The sequence below is a fragment of the Poecilia latipinna genome, unplaced genomic scaffold (genome assembly GCF_001443285.1).
Source record: "Poecilia latipinna isolate Pla-1442-1.1 unplaced genomic scaffold, P_latipinna-1.0 Scaffold809, whole genome shotgun sequence".
Lineage (NCBI taxonomy): Eukaryota > Metazoa > Chordata > Actinopteri > Cyprinodontiformes > Poeciliidae > Poecilia > Poecilia latipinna.
Genome location: NW_015113425.1, coordinates 295442 through 317968, shown reverse-complemented (window position 1 = coordinate 317968; position 22527 = coordinate 295442). Strand labels below are relative to the sequence as shown.

General features: G+C 40.0%; 2 protein-coding genes and 1 long non-coding RNA gene across 5 annotated transcripts in view; all 3 read right to left on the bottom strand.

Annotated features, from left to right (window-relative positions):
* Positions 1-1791, bottom strand: part of LOC106956344 (uncharacterized) — a 19499-nt gene extending 17708 nt beyond the window's left edge. Inside the window, exon 1 of the long non-coding RNA XR_001426755.1 lies at positions 1665-1791. This is a non-coding gene — a long non-coding RNA (uncharacterized LOC106956344). The remainder of the gene's footprint in view (positions 1-1664) is intronic.
* A 427-nt stretch (positions 1792-2218) lies between these two features.
* zgc:136971 (S9 family peptidase) lies at positions 2219-10335 on the bottom strand. 2 transcript variants are annotated; one of them, XM_015047140.1, is made up of 22 exons: positions 9949-10335; positions 9149-9284; positions 8014-8089; positions 7852-7927; positions 7663-7775; positions 7453-7587; positions 7259-7350; positions 6684-6721; positions 6468-6589; positions 6328-6388; positions 6096-6190; positions 5925-5976; positions 5580-5600; positions 5191-5300; positions 4946-5078; positions 4495-4578; positions 4325-4405; positions 3906-3994; positions 3565-3758; positions 3185-3287; positions 2573-2679; positions 2219-2496 (listed from the first exon to the last, which is right to left on the bottom strand). In XM_015047140.1, the coding sequence occupies exons 1-22, from the start codon at positions 10064-10066 to the stop codon at positions 2397-2399; spliced, it is 2136 nt and encodes a 711-aa protein (XP_014902626.1). In that variant the 5' UTR covers positions 10067-10335; the 3' UTR covers positions 2219-2396. The 2 variants fall into 2 exon arrangements, with proteins under 2 accessions (XP_014902626.1, XP_014902627.1); XM_015047141.1 differs by lacking the exon at positions 5580-5600.
* Positions 10336-10823: 488 nt separating this feature from the next.
* ifrd2 (interferon-related developmental regulator 2) lies at positions 10824-22347 on the bottom strand. Of its 2 annotated transcripts, XM_015047134.1 has the most exons (14): positions 22030-22347; positions 21814-21946; positions 19802-19858; positions 16331-16447; positions 16041-16125; positions 15473-15597; positions 15101-15258; positions 14674-14727; positions 14330-14508; positions 13387-13495; positions 13011-13145; positions 12757-12885; positions 12561-12656; positions 10824-11954 (listed from the first exon to the last, which is right to left on the bottom strand). In XM_015047134.1, the coding sequence occupies exons 2-14, from the start codon at positions 21854-21856 to the stop codon at positions 11874-11876; spliced, it is 1368 nt and encodes a 455-aa protein (XP_014902620.1). In that variant the 5' UTR covers positions 21857-21946; positions 22030-22347; the 3' UTR covers positions 10824-11873. The 2 variants fall into 2 exon arrangements, with proteins under 2 accessions (XP_014902620.1, XP_014902621.1); XM_015047135.1 differs by lacking the exon at positions 19802-19858 and having other exon boundaries at positions 21814-22346.
* Positions 22348-22527: the final 180 nt, after the last annotated feature.

Here is a 22527-nt window from a genome sequence, read left to right as displayed (position 1 = left end):
ATCTAGTTCTACATATCTATGTCATATATCTATATCACATGTCATGTGACTATTAAAGCTTAGTCACATGACACATATTGCCGTAAGTAAAACAGTGATTCTTGAGAATAAACAGGTCCTGGATAAAGCACAAAATTCGAATGAAACATATACAAAATATTATTTTTTAAAATATCTGACTAAACTAACCTGGGTCATGTGAGCACAACAATGTATATATTCCTTGTGTTTGCTGAATATCTTTTTTTCATTATTATTTCAAACAAGATCCCGTGTCCCGGAGCAGAACTCAATACATTATAATAGTTTAAAACAATTAAAGAAATACTAAAATTATATATTATGACAATTAAGTATAAATATTAATATAAATAATTATAAAAGTATCGATAAGTTGAATTCAAAATAATTTTTAGATATTTTCCATCTCCGTTGAAATTTGTCCCTAGTTTTTGTCAACACCGTTAGACATGAAAAGAAAGTAAAAACATCAGGCATTATTGGGGGGCACCAGAACATCTGAGGACCCCATGACCTCTTCCTTTCTCTTCCTTTGCTAAGAGGGCTAATTAGCTCTGGTTAGCTTATGTTATTCTTTAGTTTTTTCTTCTCTTTTATTCCTTAGTTGCTCATCACAACCATGATGTGTCAACTCCATAACTGACAATTTACAAAACTTTGATGAAATTTTGTGAAATAAAAGCTTAATTTTGGTAAACTGTAAAGATTTCATGGACCTGACGAGCTACAGAATGGCCTCCTTCAGAATAACATCATATAAATTGAGGTAGTTTGGTATTTTGTGAACTCCGTCACATGTCAACTCCATCAGTTTTTTTGACTCTTTCAGTTAAATTGTTGTCAAATCTCACTTAATTTGTGCAATTAATTCATTTTAATGTATTTTACATAAATTGCATTACTTCACATGTATCAAGTTTTTTATTTTACTCATTAGTTTGTCACCACCTTCAGTTCTGTGTCAACTTGTACTGTCAACTCTGTCAGATGGACTTTTTGTTGTTTTTTTGTTTATTTTTTTTTGTTTGTTTGTTTCTTGAGAAGCATTTGTCTGTAAAAATTAGTAAAACATCGCTAATATGGTAATTAAAAAATTATTTTATATTTTTGTCAGATGGTGATAAAGTTCTGGGTCAGGTCGATTAAAAATTTAATTTTAAAAAATGTTGCAACTGGGAGACTGCACCTTAGCATCTCTACATTTCCAAACATCATTTGTCATATCTGCATACATAAGGTTGAGAAATAATTTTTTAAAAATTGGAAGAAATTAAAACCCATTTTGTCCCTATTCTCAAGAATCACTGATTTGCAGGCTCCAAACTTACAAGCTTCCGCCTCACAGAGCAGCCCCCAACTCCGACTCCCCCACTCAGCTCCTTCACATCAGAAATTAGTAAACACCTGGTAGAAATATGCATCTGCTGAGCTCATCATACAAACTCATGTAAATCTCAAGCATGTGTTACACGCTCATGCACAGTAGGTGGCGGTATGTAAGGTAAGGAGTGAGCAGACCAGAGCCAGACGGCCGAGCAACTGATCCGCCTGTGCACACTGCTGCAAACACCGTCCTGTTTGAAAAGCATGCAAAAGTAATAAAACTAATGTTAGCCACAAAGTTTGAAGAAAGTAAAACTCACCTTTGTATCTGTGAATGTATAGCGAGGCGTATGTCTTAAAACTTTTCTGCAGCTCACTTGTTGGTGCTTCTGATCGATGCACATTAATTGTTAACTTGGGCAAGCGCTGTGAGCACCTAGGGTAAAATGCCATTTTCAATCGACCGGAAGCGACCGAGCCGCTTATTCCCGAACACGAAAGCTGACGTCCATAGGCTCTTTGCGTGCCTTCATGACGTGGCGAAGGCGGAGCGTAGGAAAGAGTAGGAGCTTCTTAAAGATATAGATTGGGTCCAATTTTAAGTTGTCAAATTTCTTTTCTTTTTATAAAGACAAAAAAACAAAACAAAAAACTGAACAAATTTGTATTTCATTTTAAAAATTATAGATATATTTTAATTACATCAAATCAGATCTCTTTTTTTAGAGAACATCAGGTGTATTTTTGTTCATTCTTAAAAAAATAATGCACGTTGATGTCAGCTATTAGTATTAAAAAATCTACCAGAAATTAGGGTTAAGGCAACCGTAGGAGATACGGTACTCAACCAAGATGAAAACAAAATGATCCAATCTGCAGATCATGACCAGTGTTTATTGCATGATTTTCTTTCAAACACACTTTTATAAAATTAGGATTCATTTTAGTACAAAGGGTTTCTGTTTTATTCCAAATGAGGTGTGTCAAAAATTCAGCAGCAGTCAGCAGAATCACAGCAGCCTCATCACAGGGGTTTGTTTAGAAGGATTTGCTCAGAGGTGTTGGTTCAGCCACAGCACGGTGTTGAGGAAGCAGTCGACCTGAGTGTCCACCCTGGACAGAGAGTGTCCGTCCTCCGGAAACCATAACAACCTGGAGAGAGAAATGAAACGGTAGAAGTCCAAGGGTCTGAGCCACCATTTTAGGTTTTAATGCCGCTTGCTTGTACCTGACAGGTGAACCTCTGCTCTTCAGTACTTTGTAGAGCTCTAGACCCTGATGAGGAGAAACTCGTCTGTCCTTCCCACCCAACATCAGTAGCACTGGTGCTTTGATCTACACACGTTAAACACAGTGACATTGACTTGATAAAGGTCATGTAAACTCTTTCTTCCCTTAACTAGAAGTAACTGTAATTCAAAAATCCTATCTGTTCATGAAAGTGATGTTTTATAGCATCTCTAAAACTCAAAACTGTTATGTACCATACCATACCAACTTTATTTATAAAGCACTTTAAAACAACCATAGCTGATACAAAGTGCTGTACATTAAAACACAACATAACAATAAAAAAAAAAAAATAAAAATAAAAAAATAAAACTCTTACAGTTTAAAAAACAAACAATTGTTTGTTAACATAAAAATGCGAACATTTTTATGTTAGAGTTTAGCACCCTCTAGAGGGCATTTTTTGGTAATACAGGGAACTTCAAAATGCTCAATAAATCATGTTAAGAATTGCTACTGAAACGTATTTGACAATAGAAATTAAATAAGGTCATTTATCAGTTTCTTCAAAGCTGTAATGTAATAAAGTGTGTGTTTATATGAGTCTTACCTGTGCTGCATGTGTGATGGGAGACTTCAGTAACATTGCAGCCAGGGTTTCAGCATTAGGGATGTTGTCATATGAGAACTGAAAGCCTGCGCTTGTGTATCTCCTGTAAGCAGGAAGACAGAAAAACAAAACTCATGTTATAAAGTGACTATTACAGTCCCATGTGAAAGTATCCCCACCCATTGAACTTTTGAAGAGAACAAACTTACACAATGTTATATTTCCCTTTCACTTAATTTGTGTTTTTATGTGCCCTTCCTAAAAAAAAAAAAAAAAAAAAATCCAAAAAAACAAACAAAAACGGAAGAGGTCCAGGAGGTGTGAATACTTTTTCACATCCCACCGACGCTGTTGTGAATATTATGTACAGTTTTTCTCACCAGTCCACTATGTCACTGGTTCCCAGCAGCGTAGCGGCGTTAATGACCGGATTCCTGGCTGCGCACGCTCTGTAGGAGTCTGGGTACTGACCAACCAGATGACAGGACAGGAAACCACCATGGGAACCACCAATCACAGCCAAGCGTTTGGGATCGAGGGTTTTGTCACTTTGGAGCGAAGCCATAACAGCCCGCTGTATTACAGGGTGAACACAGACAAGATTAATTTCATGGTGTTAAGGTGAAGGATCTCTGTGATGTGACAAACACTCATCTGCTAGAACATCAACACTTCGCTCATCATAGGCTTATTTCAAGAGACAGACAAGGAAAGTTGATACCTGAACATCTTTTACATCCTGACTCCCAATCTGACCAATCAGGGATAAAATGCTGTCTTGTCCGAATCCTGTGGATCCCCGATAGTTCACTGGATGGAGACAGAAAAAAAGGCAGAGTGACGACAGCTGAATTACAAAGGGATCAAACCCTTGGAACCCAAAAAAAATACTAAAATCTAGTTATGATTGTTATCGCTGGCATGCGATGTAATCCAAAACAGATATTTAAAGTAAACTTTTAAAGTGCAGGAAAAAAAAAATCCAGGCTGACATTGCCCCAACTGATGCACACAGCAACTTTACACACATGGGATCTTTCCAGGTGTTTTCCTCATACACATCTGTAAGATTATGAAAGTCGCCATCTGTGTGTTTCTGGGAGAAATTCTGCAGACGAGCAAGGAAACAAAATATCTCACCCATAAGCACAGCAAAGCCCAGTTCAACCAGTCCAGCGGTGGTGCTGTTCCACTCTGCAGGGAACTGGGAGTGAGGGCCACCTAAACGAGCAAGGCATTGTTCTGGGTGTTTATATGAGCCGTTTTGCTATGTGAAAATGTCCCATGCAAAGCCAAAGAGAGGTCCAGACCATGGACGAAGACAACCACAGGTGTTCCGGTTTCACAGAAGAGACGGGACGGTTTGACCAAGATGGCCCCGAAATCTAAGCCAGCTGTTTAGAAAACAGACAATGAAGAAGAACGAAGAACAAAACTTATTTAATCAAACATTTGGTTTTCTTGAAAGTTTTTTTTGATTCTAAACCTTGCAGGAATTCACAAGTGGAAAAAATCTCACATGTTTTCTGTTATTTTATTGTTCATATTAATGTTCCAGCTCTTAAATGTGCAGTAACATTTATAAATATATATTTATGTTTTGTGTTGTTTTTTTTACATATTTGTTAAAACCGTTACCATGTCGTGCTTGTATGTCCTGAGACAAATAATCTGTCCATCCAGGTTTGACAAATTACATCACACGTTTATCATGTTACTCCCCAAAGAAATCTTCTAATGAGAAAGAAGCTGAAAGCTCACGGTAACGTTGGTTGTCTTCGTCTGATGTAGGTGTGACATCTAGGACCGTCCAGAGGTAATCAAACGTCGTGACGGGCTGCTGCAGAGTTCTCCAGGTTACAGACTCGTCTGCTGATGGGAGGAATCCCACCCTCTGCACACACCAGAGCAACACATTACCTGAGCTGGAAAACCCATTCATCTGGGTTACATCGGTGTGTGTGTGTGTGTGAGTGTGAGTGTGTGTGTGTGTGAGTGTGTCTGACCAGGGTGGGAGGCAAGTTGGGGCTGGAGCAGCAGATGACCATCAGGTCTCTTTGGACTGTCAGTAGCTTCCAGCTTCCATAAACCTTAGAAAGATCAGAGACGTCTGCAGCTGAAATGCAGGAAAGACAACAACAAAAAAAATGTCAAACCCATGTATTAAATCCTTCTGCTTCACAACTGTGTGCATATTTTTTTTTGCTCTATCACAGTAAATCTCAATAAAACACACTTGACATTAGTAGTTGTAATGTGACAAAACGTGGAAAGGTTTGAATACTTTTAAAAGATGTATGAATTTAAGATACATATACAACAACTGCACTGTCAAAAGTGTTCTTCCATTTTTATAGAGCTCGCAACCCTGGGCTTTTACTTTGAAATGTCATACCTTCCACCTGTCTCTGGTGTTCTTGGTGAAGATGAGACGAGGAATGAGGAGGAGGAAGAGGAGGAGGGTTTGGAAAGTAAGAGTCGGCAGGAAGAGGAGGGGCCGAATTTTGGGCAAAAGGAGAAGGAGGAGGTGGAAGAACAGGAGACAGAAGAGGAAGAGGAGGAGGGAAGAGGGGGACGGCCGGTGGAGGAGGTGGTGGCGGAGGTGAATACAAACACCAATAAGGGGATGGAGGGGGAGGAAGGAGAGGAGTGGGAGGCTGGGAGGGAGGAGAAGGGAAAATAAAAGATGGAGATGAGGACAGAAGAGAGGAGGGAGGGAGAGGAGAGGACGGACTCTTACTATCAGAGAGGGAAGAGACTTTCTTTGTTCCTCTGTCCACCATGAAGACATCCTGACAGGAAACACAGAGCAGTTTAACTGCTAATGACTCAAAATCAAACACAGCTCGCTTTATTTTGAAAGTATGGCATGAATATCTGCTTGTTGGTTGCAGACAGCTGTGAGCGTTACCTTCCAGTTTCTAACGGCGCTGCTGAACACGACTTTCTGGCCGTCTGCAGACCAGCAGCGGGACGGCAGCGCTTCATACACGCCCGCAAATTCACCTGGAACCACCAGAAATGTACAAGATTACTAATCTAGATATAATCTAGATGTGTATTAATTAAAGCTCCAACAGTTTAGACCAACGCGTTGCACCGAGTGAGTCTTGATTGGGTGGCCTGATCGACCTTTAACCCACCAGTCTGAGGTCTGCTGACCACGTCCACCATGGTCGAGGTCTTCCCACTGCTCAGGTCCAACTGTGCAGGTTTAATATTCAACTGTTAATGGACAGAAAACACACAGAGAAGTACAAAACAACCCAAACACACCCCACACCTGCTGCACACTGAGGCACTGGTTGTGAGGCCCAAACACTCTACCCTGCAGGTAGATCAGCGTGGACCCATCTGGACTCAGCCTGGGACAGGACACGGAGAGGTTGTCCCCCGATATACACTCTGGGACAGGAGAGAGGGCGGTGTAGATCGCAGAGGTCAAAGGTCACAGGATCAGAGACGTATATGTTAATAGAGACGGAGGTAAAGGTCTCACCACAGCGTCCATCCAGGCTGAGTCTGAATAAAGCCGACCTGAAACACAAGGAAGATAAAAAATAAAAAAAATTTCTCTAGATCATGCTGGATTATTCAGTTAAATTCAGCTTAAATTTAACTGAATTTATTAAGCTACGATCGAGAGTCAAGGCAGGAAAATATTAGAATCGATTCCAATCAGGAAGTAAACACTTACGCCAGGTTTTTAGGATAAAACAGACTCTGAATCCTCCAGGTAAATACTTAGTAGTGTGAAAAATGTTTCCATATCAACAGCAAAGAAACATTCTGAAGCGAGGGAAAGCAGCAGATGTATTTCTAAACAGTAGATGCTCTTTAAGGGTTTGTTTTTTCTTCTAATTTCTATTGATGTCCAATATAAATATCTAAAGACATAAAGGACATTTTACTACTTTGAGAAGCTCCCAATCTTCCCCCGGCCTGTAGTTTGATCATTTATACATGTTCTCACATTCAATAATTAGAATGTCAAGATATAAGTTAGATTAAAGTGATAAACTACTTTTTTTGTCATTCTTTTTCATTCTAGGTGTGTATGATAAAGTCTGAAACCTGCGGTTGGAGCAGAACTTCAGTCCAAGTCTGAAAGGTTCCTGGTACCAGCCGACGAAAAACACAGCCTGGCTGCCGGGAGCCCACAGCGCCTGAGGAAAACATTCATATATTGGTTAACCGTCAGAAAATAAAGTTTCTGCTGTGATTAAAAACATCAGTGATGAAGAAGTGAGGTTAGCCTCTCTCCTCACCTGTCCAGGTGAGACGTCCTGCGGGACGCCCTGCAGCACCTGGACCTCACCATGATGCAAATCCACCACACAGAGCACTGGGACACTCTTACTGGTCAGAGCCTCGCCCCAGTCCTCACAGTACACGCTCCTGTCCTGTGTGGACACAAAGACGTCTCCGTACAGCGAACTCGATATCGGGGCTGTGTTTCCGTGGCGATGTCTGCCAACCTTTCTGCTCGCGGATTCTCCAGAACGCGTTTCTGCCGACGAGCTGCGGCTACGCTCAGCTACGAACAGCAGCTTGCTCTCACACTCTGACCAGGACAGGCAGCCGAACTGAGCTGGACGCACACAGCGAGACATGAGGGGCGTGTCAAAGTACCACACTCACGGACGATGCTCAGTCCGATCTCTTACTGTCGTCGTACACTCTGCCGTGGATGTTCAGGGCCGACAGGTTGAGGCTTTTCCTGAGGCCGTGACGGTCCCAGATCTGAACAGGAACGAGCACAAGCAGCAGCTTATTGAGATGTTAAAGCGCTTATGTTCCTGGGGATGATTTAGATCCATCGTTCTTACCTCTAGGAGCTGCTGGCTGCTCGTCTCCCTGACAACAGCCCTCAGGCCACAAATTGGCGACAGTTCACTCAGTAACCTGAAGAACAGAAATGAATACTTCTGCAAAATAGTCACCATTGTCATCTGAAGAAAAACAGAACTGGAAATGCCAAGTTATTGACCTAAAGTTGATTGAGCTTATCAATCACAATTGACTAATGATTAATTGATAAGTGGCCTTTTTCTCTTCTTTCCATAACACAAAAGACTGTTTTTCTGACATTTAGAAAACAAAGCACATTTTAATATTTTAATCATTTGTGGTTGAGAAGTTCACACTGCTCTATCAGGAAGCGCAGCTGAATGAGCCACATAAAGTGCATTTTCCATCTCACGCCGAACTCTGGACCGTTTCACTTTCCTGTTCTGGTATGGCACCACCACCTTTGTTTCTGCGTTAACTGGCTGGGATTAAGGATGTCCAGTCGCACCCTCTTCTGGATGGCGGGCACACTACAACACTAAAAGTGGGTCTAAGCAGATATCATCAGTTATTCGACTGGGACTAATTTTAAGCGATTAATCGAAAGTCAATTAATTGTTTGGATCCCTAGCCGAGCCACATCTCCTGTGCCGGCAGTTTGCACAATAACTATTTTTGCGTGCACAGCTTGAACACAAACGTTGCTCCTTTGTTTTTCACTTTTAATAATCCCATGCATGCTGAAAAAGAGAATGTGTCTTCTATTCTGTAAGATCTGGTGGATCGTTGAATCATTGTTTGTGCCAAATGTATAGCCTTTAGGCTGATATCATTTTAAAAATATAGACATTTATTCTCGCTTAGTAAACCTCAATATGTAGATTTCTTTTATGTAAAGGCATGGGTCAATTCCAGTTGAGCAAGAGGGAGAAAACATTTCTGCAGTGTTGTTAAGTCTTTGAAGCTTAACAGCAGTCTGCTCTGCCTGACTAAAGTATTTTGTGTCACTGATGGTTTTATAAAGCTACAATCATTCACTTCAGGAAGTCTTTTATTCCAGCAGCTATCTCTCAAACAAATGAAACATTTGTACAGGTTTTATGGTCAAGGCTTAATAGCAGCTGTAAATCTAACTGAGGATGAAACAGTTGCATTAAAGCAAGCACCACTCACTCTCCAGACAGCGGTGAACATGGTCCAGGTGGGAGAACAGTCCTGATGCTCTTGTGGTTGTTGCTGTCAGCGATCAGAGTCCACTGCTGTGCGTAGCGAAGTCTGGAGTTTCGGACCAGGTCAGTCTGGATCCACTCTGCATGTGTACGCAGTAAAAAGTTGGGATTTATTAAAATGGGCCTCTGGCAAAAGGATTAGATTAATTTTACGTTGCACAAAGGCTTTATTTCGTGTCTCTATAATTGTTTGCAGAAATGTGATAGTTACAGTATCATTAATGTCCTCAAGCGATGGGAGGCAGATCTGCAAAAACTTTACAGTGTAGAGATCTGGGAAACAGCTCAACAAAATAGAAATGGCCTAGTCAAAGTCTGGACTTAAATCCTATTGAAATGTGACCTTAAACAGGTTTACATGTTTAAGGTCAGCAATGTGCCAGTTATCACAAACAGTTTATGGCAGATGTTGTCAGTAAGCATGGCACAAAGAAGTTATTAGATTTATGGGGTGAACATTTTTCAGAGAAGAATCTGTTAAATTACCAATTTTATGGTAAGATTTGATTTCAGCAAAGAGTTTAAAAGTATAATTAGTTTATTTTATTGTCAGGATTATTTTAAAACAGAAGAAACATGACGGTTTTAATAATAATAATAATAATAATAATAATTGTACTACAGTTATTATTATTCATTTATTTATGCAGCTGACTTGAATCCACTTAGTTCCAAATGTGTAATTAACAAATAAATAATGTTCACAATCAGTGGAAGACGCTGTGTTAGCTGCAGCTAACTCACCTGCTGTCACGGTGTAGATCCGGACTTCCGGCAGCTGCTCCTCGCTCACATGAGCTGAAACAGGAGCAGCCAGGCCGCTGACCTTTCCGTACAGCCCGGTGATTTGGTCGGAGTCCATCCGCGTCTGCTGCACCACACACCGCTCACTATGAACCTTCAGGCTCGGCTAACAAGCCTGATAATGGCACCGTCGTTGCATGAAAGCGTTACTCCTCAGGAGCAGCAGCCAAATGCCTCTATTTCAGGCCAAGAGTTAAGCGCATCCCTCGGTCAGTGACTTGACTTGCATTTCATGAAGCCGCTTCAACACCAAACCCGAATGATTTTTGCACTACCTGCGCTGCGCCTCCATGTTGGGACTATACCACCTTGCTCAGTTCAAAGTGGGTGTAGTGATGAAAGTAACCACGAGGAGGCAGCAGAAACACCAAAATAAAAGCATTTTCTTTCTGTTCAATATAAACATGGGCCATTGGTAAAATGGTAGTGGTACTTTACTTGGAAATGTGTACTTTTCCCGGAAAAGACGTGTTGAACTTTCTCTATTGAATACATTTGTGTCAATCTTAGATTATGCTAATCCAATAAAACATTTGTTTTAAGTCCCCACCTCCCATTTTTCCATATGGTCAGTAGACTCTGTATGAACATTAATTAAAAAGATGATGCACTAAATAATATCCATTATTTCAGATCAAAAGTCAAAATAAAAACCTTTAAACGCTAAGATAGACAGCATATTCTTTAATTTTTAAAACCATAGAAAAAGTATGACTTTTTAAAATCGCACACATACCCATTAGCCTTATGCTGACTTTACTTATAAGAAAACGTACAACATTTCAACAATTTGGAATAACTAAAAACAATCTGTAGATGTTGAAGTGCTTTTTTATTTCATTTGATTCCCTCCAAGAAGGATCAACATTCTCACTTCTGGTTGATCACCAGTTCAAACTCCTTGGCAGCCATCAAGTTCACGAAATCAGTCATTTAAACAGATGGATGTTTAATGCGAACTTATCAGTTAAAAATAATGTAGTCAAACTTTATTGATCAGCAGCTAAGAATGCATTTATTGTTGTTTAGAGAATAAAATTAATTTAATTCATCTCACATACACACATGTCCATGAATCCATGTGCTGTGTTACATACACGTAAATATTTTATGACCCGGTAACCCTCGTTAAAAATGAGTCACAAAGAAAACTTATATAAACTTCTGTCATCTTTAACCATAGTTGTCTCTGTAAACAGTTTATAATTTCAAGTTTCTTAAAAAACACTTATTACAGCTCTTATAATAAATTAAAAACAGTAAAATACATTTTTTTCCACCAGAAAAAGCTCACTTCTTTTCTAAAAGCAAAAGCAATACAGAGATGACAATAATGTTTCTTTTTTTTTTAATTAGGCATCTTCTGGATTCACATGGTAAGTGTTTTATTTCATGGTTAGATTAATGTCAGATAAAACACACTCGCACACAAACACCACACACATTTTTCTCAAAGGTTGCATTGTTTGTAAAAAGTTTTTTTTGGCCGCTGAAGAAGCCACTCTGGCTGGGTGAGAGACATGGTGCTTTCAGGGGCGTAAACAAGGAATCGGACATCCCATACAGTAAAGACACTTAGCAGAACGTTTCCTTGGCTCCTTTTTTTTTTGGACAGAATCAGATTCTTTTAATGATTGGTTCAGATTTCAACCCTGTTCTGCTACTTATTAATACAAAACCAAAAAGCATCAAAATGTTTTCATTAAAACCACACAACTGGTCTGGCAAAAACACTTAATAGCAGGTAAAGCTCTTTGTAGAGCAAATGAAGAGCACAAGGGGAAAAAATCTGAGTCTTTTTGTGTGTGATGGGTGAAGATCCGAAGGCATCTCGGTTCCTCATCCGCTCCCTTCTTGTCCGTCCCTCACATGACATCAGCGCGTTTGTCCCTGACTTTATTCCTCAGTTTCGTTCGGGCTTTGAAGGCAGCCGAGTTGAATAAATGCTGTTGAAGGGCAGGGGAAAAAAAGTGTTTATGCTACATTAGGAGGAAGTTTTTGTAGAGTGTAAGGTTTCTTCACCAGAAAGAACAATTTTTTCATGAGGAGGTAAAAAAAAAAAAAAGAAATGACCAGTGTTTCCCCCAGTGCATTATAAGCCTGGCGGGCCACCAGACTTTACTTGTGCCCCCACCAGGCTAAGCATTGCTTATGTCTTTTTAAATGTTTGCATTTTTTTAAAACTTTATAGTTGGTGTTCAAGTGTTAATCTTCCAATCTTTCAATGACACATAATTATCAAGTGATATTTTCAAATTTCCTGTCAACTTTAAACATTTAACTCTAAAGCACCCAACCACAGGGCTTAGCAAGTTTTCTGGAGGAAACCTTGAATGACTATTTCATAAACTAAGACTGAACAACAATACATACCAGTAGAGAATCTATTGGCCTTTATTTTAAACCAATACAAATTGAAGAGATCATGTTTTAATGTTAAAAATTAAATGGCTAGTAAACTCTGTGTTTCCAAACATATTTATTATTCTGAACAGGTATTACCGGTTTTAAGATCCAGGAGTAAGCTAGTGAAAAAATGCATCGTACTTTACCTTCTCTACCCGTGAGATCTTACTGCCTTTGATAGTAGCAGCATCTAAGATGAGGGGAGGTCCAAGGCCAAAGATGTCTCGGAGTAGCTGGTTGTACTGCACCAAAACAAAAGTTGCATATAGAGGTTGGTTGAGGACAAATCGTCTTAATGTTCTACACAGTGTGTTTTATTGTGTTGGAGTGTCGTTACCACACCTGTAGATGGTGTCTAACTCCAGATTCTAGGATCTCCTTGAAGGCATCGTAGATTCTTTTCCTCATCCACCCATCGATGTAAACGCTCTCCACCCCAAATCTGATCTTCTCCTCAGTGAAATCCTCATTCTGTGGGGGACAGAAACTGGATGTCAGGAACTAAAGAGACAGCAGGGATGCAGAAGAAACCTACTGCAAGCAGGAAAGCAAAAGTCAAACCCTCCAAGTTGGAAATACTTGAGACAGCTACCAACCTCTATGTAATGTAGCACCTCTCTGAAGATGGAGCGCTGTTTCCTTCTGTCGTTTTTGGCTCTGTGTTTGTTGCCGTCTGTGGCTAAACTCTTCAGACATTCGCACAGACTTTCGGTGTCCTCCACCTCAAACTCCTACAAGCGCAACATAGCGTTAGTGACGCCAAGTCAAATGCATTTTTACAGCACTTAGCAAAAAGATGTATGTCCCTTGACATTTTTTCCCCACATTCTATCAAATTACAACCCCAAACTTCAATGGATTTTAATGGAATTTTATGTAATAGATTGATTTGCATTCAACAAAGTATTCATCCATTATTCATCAATAGTTACACTATCCTCCACTACGCAGGTAGTATTTGTTTGCGTTTACCTCATCTATATTTCGGCCTAACTCCACCAGCAGAGCGATCGTCTCTCCTACTGCAATCCTGTAGTTGACGTCGCTGCTCTGCAGACAGGCCTGCAGCTTAGGAAGGTGCCTACAAAGAACACAGTGAATGTATTATCAGTATTTGGTAACGATTGCAACCTACTAATGACATTATACAATAATGTTGGAGTGCATTAGACAAAATCCTGGGTTTAAAATTCCAGCTCTCAAGGGAAGGCGTCCTTCTGGAGTCTGAGGCTCAACTGTGTTGGACCTCAGACAGGTTGAAAAGCTGCAAGACATTTGTTATCGGAGACTAGATCAGAAGGCCACACCCACTTCAAAGAAGGTTAGACTGACTGGCATGTCCAGCAACTGGTCATAGTTGAACAGACTCATTCATATGTCCAGATGCAAATTTCTTCTTCCGCTGGAAGGCATGGACAATTGTCTTCCAGCTGATTAGTTACCTAACCCCAGTTGATGCAATGAGTAGCTTCTCATCTCTAAAACAGCCTGTGAATGCATGTGATATCCAAGACGGTGCAATGAAATATCAGTGTGTGTGTGTGTGTGTGTGTGTGTGTGTGTGTGAGATGTTTTGGTGGTGTCTGTGTTTTGATTTAATACAGATTTCTGCAAATCTTGGCTGATGTTGCAATGTGCGTTTTGAGTATTTGTCCATAAAATAAGAGGATATACATTCCACAAGCACAAATTTGTGGAATGGGCAAATTAGTATGGTGGGTATTTTTTTTTATTGTGACTATGAATAAATTTGTGCCTTTAGATGGAAAACAAAGGATGAAAAACTGGATTTTGACTCAAATGTTACATTTACTTGTTTATTCAACTGAAGAAGAATGTATCAAAACAAAAAAAAGTGAGATATTAATCTTTATTTGGAGTATTAATATTCATCATGTTTTTCCTGTCCACTCACAGTTCCAGCAGCTCAGTGAGTTTGGAAGTGGGACAGAGCGTGGCCAGCAGCGACCAGGCCTGCAGGGCGGCAGTGTGGAGACCGGGCAGACCCGGTTTGGGTGTGGGCAGCGTTCCTTCTCTGTTAGGGTAGGAAGACGAGAAGACACTCTCCAGAAGAGCCAGCGACTTGACCAGGTCCTGCAACAGATCGGACACCATGCTAAAAATGTGCATTGAGCAGAAACTAAATACAAAATCCAACATATAGGAAACTCATTGATGCTTTTTTTGGGGGGTGTTTTGTCCCCAGGTTTGTTATCGAGTAGTTGTGTGTTGGCACAAAAAGTTGTAAACAAATCTCACCTCTCCTTCTTCTGCAGTGGAGACATAGCAACACAACCCCAAAGCCCTGGCACACTGATGAGACAGGAAGTAAGCAGATGTACATTAAAACGCTGACGTTTCCTTATTAAGCCATACTAATGTACATAAATGTTTTCATCTGTTTTTATTTTTTATTTTTGTCTAAATAGTGACAGTGAACTGAAACAATTGAGGTGCTTCTCTTTTTAAAACATTCAAAAAGAAGCAGAAATCTTTATCTAAAAGCAAAGTAGTCTGTAAAAAAGTGCATGCATATAAAATGTTCTGAAGCAGATGTGTTTAAAAATGCTAATGCCACATTTTAATCTTGATCTTTTTTTCTTTTTTTTTTATCGTCCAGGACTTCCGATCAGAAACGGCGTTTTCATTTTAAAGGGCGATTTGCTAAGCGGAGGGCGTCACTCACGCTCTGACGAGCTGCCATGTTGGCACCGCCGTCATTCAGGATGGAGGTGAGAACAGGACGAAGTGACTTGAAGCCCTCCTCGGCCTCGTCCCCTCCACCCAGCTGGATGCACAGCAGGGTGAAAACGTTTGCGGCCGCGGCCTGCTCCTCTCCGCCGCCTGCAGACGCGGAGGGACGGAGGAAGAAAGTCAAACTTGGGCCACCTGACTGGTTCACTCTAAGAACGATGTTTTATATTGCATCAAACAAGCTCAGGCAAAGCTCTGTAAATTAATCGGAAAGTCTGTGTACAAACAAACAAACAAAACTAAAAGCGTGACGCATCAATGGTGACACACAATGTCAATCTATTAACTCGCTTGTCTTCAGAACCTTTTTTGAGACTTCTCTCCACGCAGTCGCACACGGTGAGACGCTGGCCTGTCAGGAAGTCGTACAGAACTCTGGAGGAGAAAGCTTGTCGTAGTGACTCCAGGGCTGCCAGACGAGTCTTTGCACTGAAAGACAGAGACAAACAGAGCGAGACTTTACAATGAGACATTAGAGACAGTCAAAGCTTTTTCATATTGGCTGCTACAGTATCCACCTGTTGTGGGAAGAATGAACAATATATTATTGTAAAGCAGAGTTTAATGCACAGAACTTCTGTATTCTCCTATAAATGACGCTTTATAGGAGAATACAGATAGTCACACTGCAGCCCATAAACTCTTGTGTTTTCAAACCTTTAGTTGTTTGACATCTTCTTGTTGCCAATCATTAATCCAAACATGTTATCTGTCCAACAACATTTTTTTTATCTCCGCACACCAATTGTTAGCGTTTTGATTTTCAGGATATATTGTCCTGGAAATCAATTTTCAGGATATATTGTCAGGTTCTAGCAGACCATCGTGCTGTCATTATTTCTGTTTTAGGGAAGCTACATAAAAATCTTCACCTTTTGTCCATCAGGTTGTCTATACACTGTTTGAGCTTGTCTTCTGTTTCTTCTTGTGCAGTCTGTTCATCCACCTGCTCACTCCCTAAATATGACCAGAGGACACTTACAAAGTCAATGTTGCGCAAAGTAGTTGTGAAAAAGTTAAGACTTCCTACTAAATATTCAGAAAACTCAAAAAAACGTATCTAATATTCACCTCAGCAACAAGAACTAGACTTGTTTTAATCAGCTGCTCTAATTTAATCAGCCTGCTTTGTGCATTATAAGGTCTGTGTCTCTGTACAGACCTGGGCCCTCTTCCAGGACAGAAGCCGTTTCACTGGCGCTACTGTAGTGGCTGAGAATGTCCGATGTCAGCTCATCGTCACTGGCTGCAGATTCTCCCTTCATCCCGTTTTTAACACCTGGCAACAAAAAACAAAACATCCACAGAATGTGAAGCACTTGCAGGGAAAAAAAACAACAACAAGAACAAAGAAATCTTTTTAGTAGTAAGTTAAAATGAAGTGGGCTGAGAGAATAAGTCCAGAAACGCTGTTAGAATGATTAGCAGCAATGATTGTTATTTCCACAAGTCAGGAAAAAAGAAGTTTGAAATCAGGAGCTCTTGGAAAATAAACTCACTGCCAGCACATGTTGGTACCAGGTGAGGGTAGAACCAAGGTTTGTGCTTCAGTGGACCAAGAAAAGACTTGGAACCCAGACAAAGTTGCAGAGTGAGTGAGTAGAAGAGTTAATTAGTCTTAAGAGAGAAGAAGATGGAGATCGTCTATCGTCTATGTTCATTTGCTTTGCAACTATTAGCCTTTCAATAATTTGTGTTTCTGACTCAAACACTTACGACCTGGGTCGGTTTCTGGTTTCTAGAAAGGAAACGGTGTATTCTACTGAAACTCAATGACTTTTAAAAGTGGAGAAAACAAAAAGCCTGGAATCTGCAACATGTAGAATTACAAAAATAAATAGTGATTAGAAATTGAAACCAGAAATCCACCAGAGAAACAGCTGGGTTTTTTTTTGTTTGGCTAACTATCAGGACATAGCTGCAAACCACCGAACTGGAAAGGTTTTCCCATTAAGCAGTACTACGTGATGGTTTAGGCTTTTATTAGCGCACCGGAGGTTTGTTTCAGCACAGCTCTGCCATGTGTGCTGGAGGAAGAAGAGGCAGCCAGGCTAAGCTAGGCTAACGCTCATGTTCCTGCCGGCTCAGGACTTTCTACTGTTGGTGGGATTACTGAAGACCAGCGAGGCCGTTCATCTGTCCCCTCATTGGGCGTTCACGATCCAGAATGGTCACGCTGCGTTGAAATCAACTGGCACAGGAAAAGTGATTCAGAGGTCACTCATACAGCAGGAAAGCAGAGCGATTTTATTTGAAATACCAGCTGAGGTGATTTAGTTTTAACGAACATTTGACAGCTACTCCAAACTGAACAGAAACTACAAAAGTGAGAGGAGTTACAACTTCAGCAACATTTGCTCTTGTATTATTCAGCCGTTTCCACCTGACTAAAGAAAAAAAAAACTGTTCATAGTCAACCTATGAATAACTGGAATGAGAATGTGTAACCAGAGTAATAATAGGGGAAAGTTCAGCTATTCAAACCTGAGCCGACCCAGTGTTAGATTCATTGTTGTTCCATGTCTTTTATTTAAACTTTAGGGTAGGCTGCCTTATTATTAGTCCACTCATAAATGCATCCACTAATACTATATGGGTAATAAAATTTTTTTTTAAAAATCAACTAGTGACTGGAATTTTGCAATTGAAAAATACCAGCTTTTACCAATCAGTGAACTAACCATATCCACTGTCAGCCATTTTTATTACATGTTTAAAAACTACATATCACAGCTGTAAGACACCATTTCATAGAAAACTGCATGCCCTATTGTGGTTCATTCAGGCTGTGACAGAAGACTGTCAGCAAATAATAGAAAGAATTAATTTTCTGTTTTCTACTGAGCGTCCAATCTTAGGAAGTCAGAACAAAGAAAGGAACGAGTCGTTTTAGTAACATGAGCTGAGATAGTCACTAATATACGATGATAGACTCCATTATCATTTTGTCTTTCTTAATAAAATAGTCAAAGTATTTTTAACACTCATGTGACTCATGTTATGAAGTCACCCCTCCTCTGTTATAATAATGGTTCAAGACTAGAATTTAAAAAAAGAACACAATGCTATTGCATCTTCATGTAAGGTTATCAAAGATAAATAGAAAAATAAAGCTTTTAAAAACAATGGATCAGAATTTGAAAAACTGACTAATCATACAATATGATTTTGTCCTGTTTGTTATATTAAACGCTACATGACACATTCTGTGTGTTTTATTTTTATACTCTTTATCACTGTTGTGAACCTGCAAAAATGTGTTTCCATAATCAGAGATTTGGATCAACAAACAGGTTCGGTGGGAAGGTAACGCGCTCTGTGAGCGTGGACCAGTCGGCGGTTTTTCCAGTTATCCTTGAACTCCTGATCACTGCCTGCTGACTCCCACTGCAGCCCCACACACAGCGATACACCTTCCCACGCAGACCCACCCACGGTTCTGTTATCTGCCTGCCACGACTCACGTGGCGTCTCATTGATCGAACAAAAGACTCCAGCAGTCGGTGACGCTGACCCAAATATGACTGGACAGCTTTGTTTGGGAAATAGCCTGTCATCTGAAACCACAAATCCATTTCAGTAGGCAAAGGCGACTGCTGGGATTCTGTACATGCAAACTGTCACTTGGAGACAAAAAAAAAAAAAAGACGTCTCTAATTTTATCTTCACTCAGGGAAGCCAAACGAGCAGCGCGTGTACACAGCTCACTGCAGCCAGCTTCCCTTCCACAAGTCCTTATCACCCAGTGGCCACACACTGCAGTCACGTTCTGGTGTAAGCCGGAAACAGTTTCACCGGACCGTTAGCTGCTTCGGGAGGAACGGGGATTCAGGTTGGGAGTGGGGAACTTATTTTACGTCCTTCTGTGCTCGAGTTTCAGCATTTAACAGTGAAATAGGTTGGACGTTTGGGTCAGGCCAGTTTCATGAAAGAGAGTTTTAGTTTTAAAAAATAAACAAACTACTACAATGAAGATTTAGTGCTTTTAACACTCTCTGTAGAAAACAAGCTAAACTAAAAACATTAATGTATTATTTTCAGAAATGGGGGAAAAAATGCTCACATTTTACATTCTAGACATATTTAAGGCACATTTTCTGTGCTAAATTAGTCAAATGGTCACTGTTCACATGTAAGCTAGTTGTATTTTGCTGCAAATGGCAACCAGCAGTAAATATGGCCCATCATTGTCTTTAAATAAAAAAACAAAAGCCTGATTTTCTCAGGTGCGCAAAAGCCTAAAAATACCACTGCTGCCTCTATCTGGACATTTTGACTAACAGTAGCCTTTTAAAAATGACCCCAACCACAATTACGCTGTTTTTGCCATCGTTTGGAACCAAAATCCAAATAATACATTTTAAAAATTCTACTTCCCCATCTATAAAGAGGAAAAACAATCCCTCAACACCATCATCATCACTTCTAGTCAGGTCATATGGAAGTTGACTAATAATTTCAGTTAAAAAAAAAGTGTTAAAAGTCAGGTGAGGCATATGGGTAAAGAAATGAAATGGTTTCAGTGCGCTTTAGCATTTCAGTTGATGTTAAGGTTTAATGCATGCACCTCACTGAGGGTCATCACAGGGTTTGAGCTCAACGGGGATCTGATGTAAGGAATCAGAGAAGTTACCTTTCAACGATCCTTTAGCTGAAAGCTGCAGCTGAAGAACCTCCTGACGCAGAGAGCCTAATGGAGTTGGGAGATGGACGGGCAAAAGGACCAAAAGGATGTTTGACATACAACGTACGTGGATGGGGAATAAAAATAGTGGATAGGAGAATAAATCAGGGGACGAGGGGGGAAAAAAAGGGTAATGAGGGATGGCCGTGATGGAGAGAAAAACAGCAGAAGTGAGCTTTATTTCTAAATCATGTTACGTATGAACACCAGTGCTCAAATGTTCCATGATCTCACTGCAGCGCCACATTTAATGACCCTGTAGATGCATTAGTTTATTTCTTTATGACTTCCCTCCTTCTAATTTCCGTTGGTAATCAATGCGATAGAGTTTGTGTGTACAGATGCATGCTTTCCAAACAGGCTGGACCAGAGACACACGACATTCACATCGTTGTCATACAACATCAGGAACCTGTTAGTGTGGCTGCAGGAAAAAAAAAAAAAAGACAGACTTGCACGTGGCACGCAGCTTTCCCACTTTCAGGACTCTGAAACCTAACTGTACAACCAGCTGTGCACAGTTTAAATAGCATGATATCACTGCTGCTAAAAATAATATGCAGTTCACCGTAGCCCTGCATGCAAGAGTACACTATGTTAGCACTGTAAATATCCGAGTAATCAGAAAGATGAACCACATACGGATGAAAAGTGTTTCTAAAGGGAGCTGCATGTTCTAAAGTCCATTACGAGTGTTGGTGTAGTAACGAATTAGTTTGGTCGCAATTTTAAGATATTTGAAAGAAACAAGGAGGAAAAAAATACTCCACAATATATTATAGTTAAGATCAGGGTCAGCTATGAGGAGTAGAGACTGTTTTGCGATTCTTGCTGATCTATAATAATAATAAAAAAAATGGAAAATAGTTTAAAATATCAACTCTACCACCATGTTGTCTTTGTTTTAAAATATTTGTGAAACCCGCATAGTGTGATATTACGTCTGGTGCCAATATAAATACTAATCATTCATGACAAAAAGGCTTCTTAAGGCTTAAACATAGTTATTTATAAAATAACTTGCAGGAAAAAGTTCAATAAATGATGACATTCTACACTGCTATAGCTTCAGGTGTGCAAAAGCTAGGGAGCCACAGTCTTTCTAATAAAATTGGTACGTTGCAGTTAATGATGATGCACAATGATCTTTTCCCGAATTATAAATTCTTATTTTCTTTAAAGGTTTAACTTACTGATATCTATTTTAATCAATTCTTGTTTTTAGGACTAAATAAAGTTATTTTTGTATATACATTTGCCCTACTGATCCCCAATAAGAACCTACTGAGGGGTAAAGTAGTCGATTAGATTGTCTCAGTGATGTTTTTGTGCATTTGTGCTTAGTTGTAGGTGTGCAAATAGCTCTGTCCAATGTGGAGCATTTTACTGCATGTTTAGCTTTTCTCTGAAAAAGAGCAACACAGCAATATAAATATAAGGTTGTTTCTTCTTGTTTTAAATATGTCATTCTCCATTTGTCAAAAATATTTTTAATTGTTTGTTTTTTTAGAGTTCTTATATAGAAATCGGAATTGGCTAAAATCAGCATTAACAACTTTGCAAAATTGGTCACAAATGATCACAAATAGGTGCATCTCCAACACCCATTTATATTCATGACAAAACAACATTTAATTTACAAAACTGCATTCATTTGTAAATATGCTAATGTTTAATCAGAAGTTATGTGTTATGCTAAAAGGAGTAATGGGTGAAAAATAGCGCTAAAACCTTGCAAAAAACATTCTGCAAATATTACGAATTGTAATAAAAACGCTGTGGTTGCCAGGTGCAACAATGACAGGTTTACACGCTGAAGTCAGAAGAGCAACAGGCTGCTGTCACCACATGGACATCATAAATATTACTAAAAGATGTAAAGCCTGTTTTCAGATTATGCGTCCTGTTGTTTTCTTGTGTCTATAGAGGTGGACGGGGATTTCCATGCTACTGTTACTCACCCGGCTTACTGGAGCCACGTTTCCCTTTTTTACTCCGCGGCATGTCGAGCAGATCCTCCGGGTCACAACAAAGCTAGCTGAGGTAGCAGCGTCGTTTAGCCTCCTTCAAGTCCGCTCCGCCGTTATTCAACAGCTGGAGACAGAGAAAGACGCCTGTCTAAATTATTCCTGTTGCCCAAACTTCTGTTTATGAGTCAAAGACTATAAAACCGACACCTTTTTTTCAAACTCTTCTGTTGACACTTCGCCTAGCGTCAGTGACGAGCAACACCAACCACGTTTTACAACTCTCTGCCGTCTTCAATCCCGGAAAAAAGAACTGTCCAGGGCGGGATATGTCCCAATTTTTACCAGTTTTTCTGTGTATTATCTGTGATTGTCCCCGGGTAATCTATACCTAACGCCAGGTTGGGATGGTAAATATTTCTCGAAGTGTTTAGGACGGAGTTTGGAGCACGCTGCTGTCACCAGGTCCACCATCTTCCCCACAGTAACTACTGAACCCACCGGTTACGCGGGTTGCCAGATTGGTTGGTTCTGTTGATATCCCCCGTTTCCGAGTAGGTCAGACACCAAAACCATTAGAAATCAGTAAAAAATATATTATTGCCATACTATTTTAGCTGTACCCAGGCCTATATATTTGGCCTACACGTCATGTTTCTATGTAAAGGAGAAATTGTTTGCTTATCTCTTATTAAATCGTAATATTCC

What these genes read in the sequence shown, in the direction of transcription:
- zgc:136971 (XM_015047140.1), bottom strand. Translation starts at nt 10,066, where the DNA reads ATGGACTCCGACCAAATCACCGGGCTGTACGGAAAGGTCAGCGGCCTG. An exon ending in GCGCCGTTAGAAACTGGAAG is followed by an intron (nt 5,977 to 6,095) that starts GTAACGCTCACA and finishes GTTTCCTGTCAG; the next exon opens with GATGTCTTCATGGTGGACAG. An exon ending in AGGATGTAAAAGATGTTCAG is followed by an intron (nt 3,759 to 3,905) that starts GTATCAACTTTC and finishes CCTGTAATACAG; the next exon opens with CGGGCTGTTATGGCTTCGCT.
- ifrd2 (XM_015047134.1), bottom strand. Translation starts at nt 21,856, where the DNA reads ATGCCGCGGAGTAAAAAAGGGAAACGTGGCTCCAGTAAGCCGG. An exon ending in GACAACCTGATGGACAAAAG is followed by an intron (nt 15,598 to 16,040) that starts GTGAAGATTTTT and finishes TCTGTCTTTCAG; the next exon opens with TGCAAAGACTCGTCTGGCAG. An exon ending in AGATCTCACGGGTAGAGAAG is followed by an intron (nt 11,955 to 12,560) that starts GTAAAGTACGAT and finishes GCCCTTCAACAG; the next exon opens with CATTTATTCAACTCGGCTGC.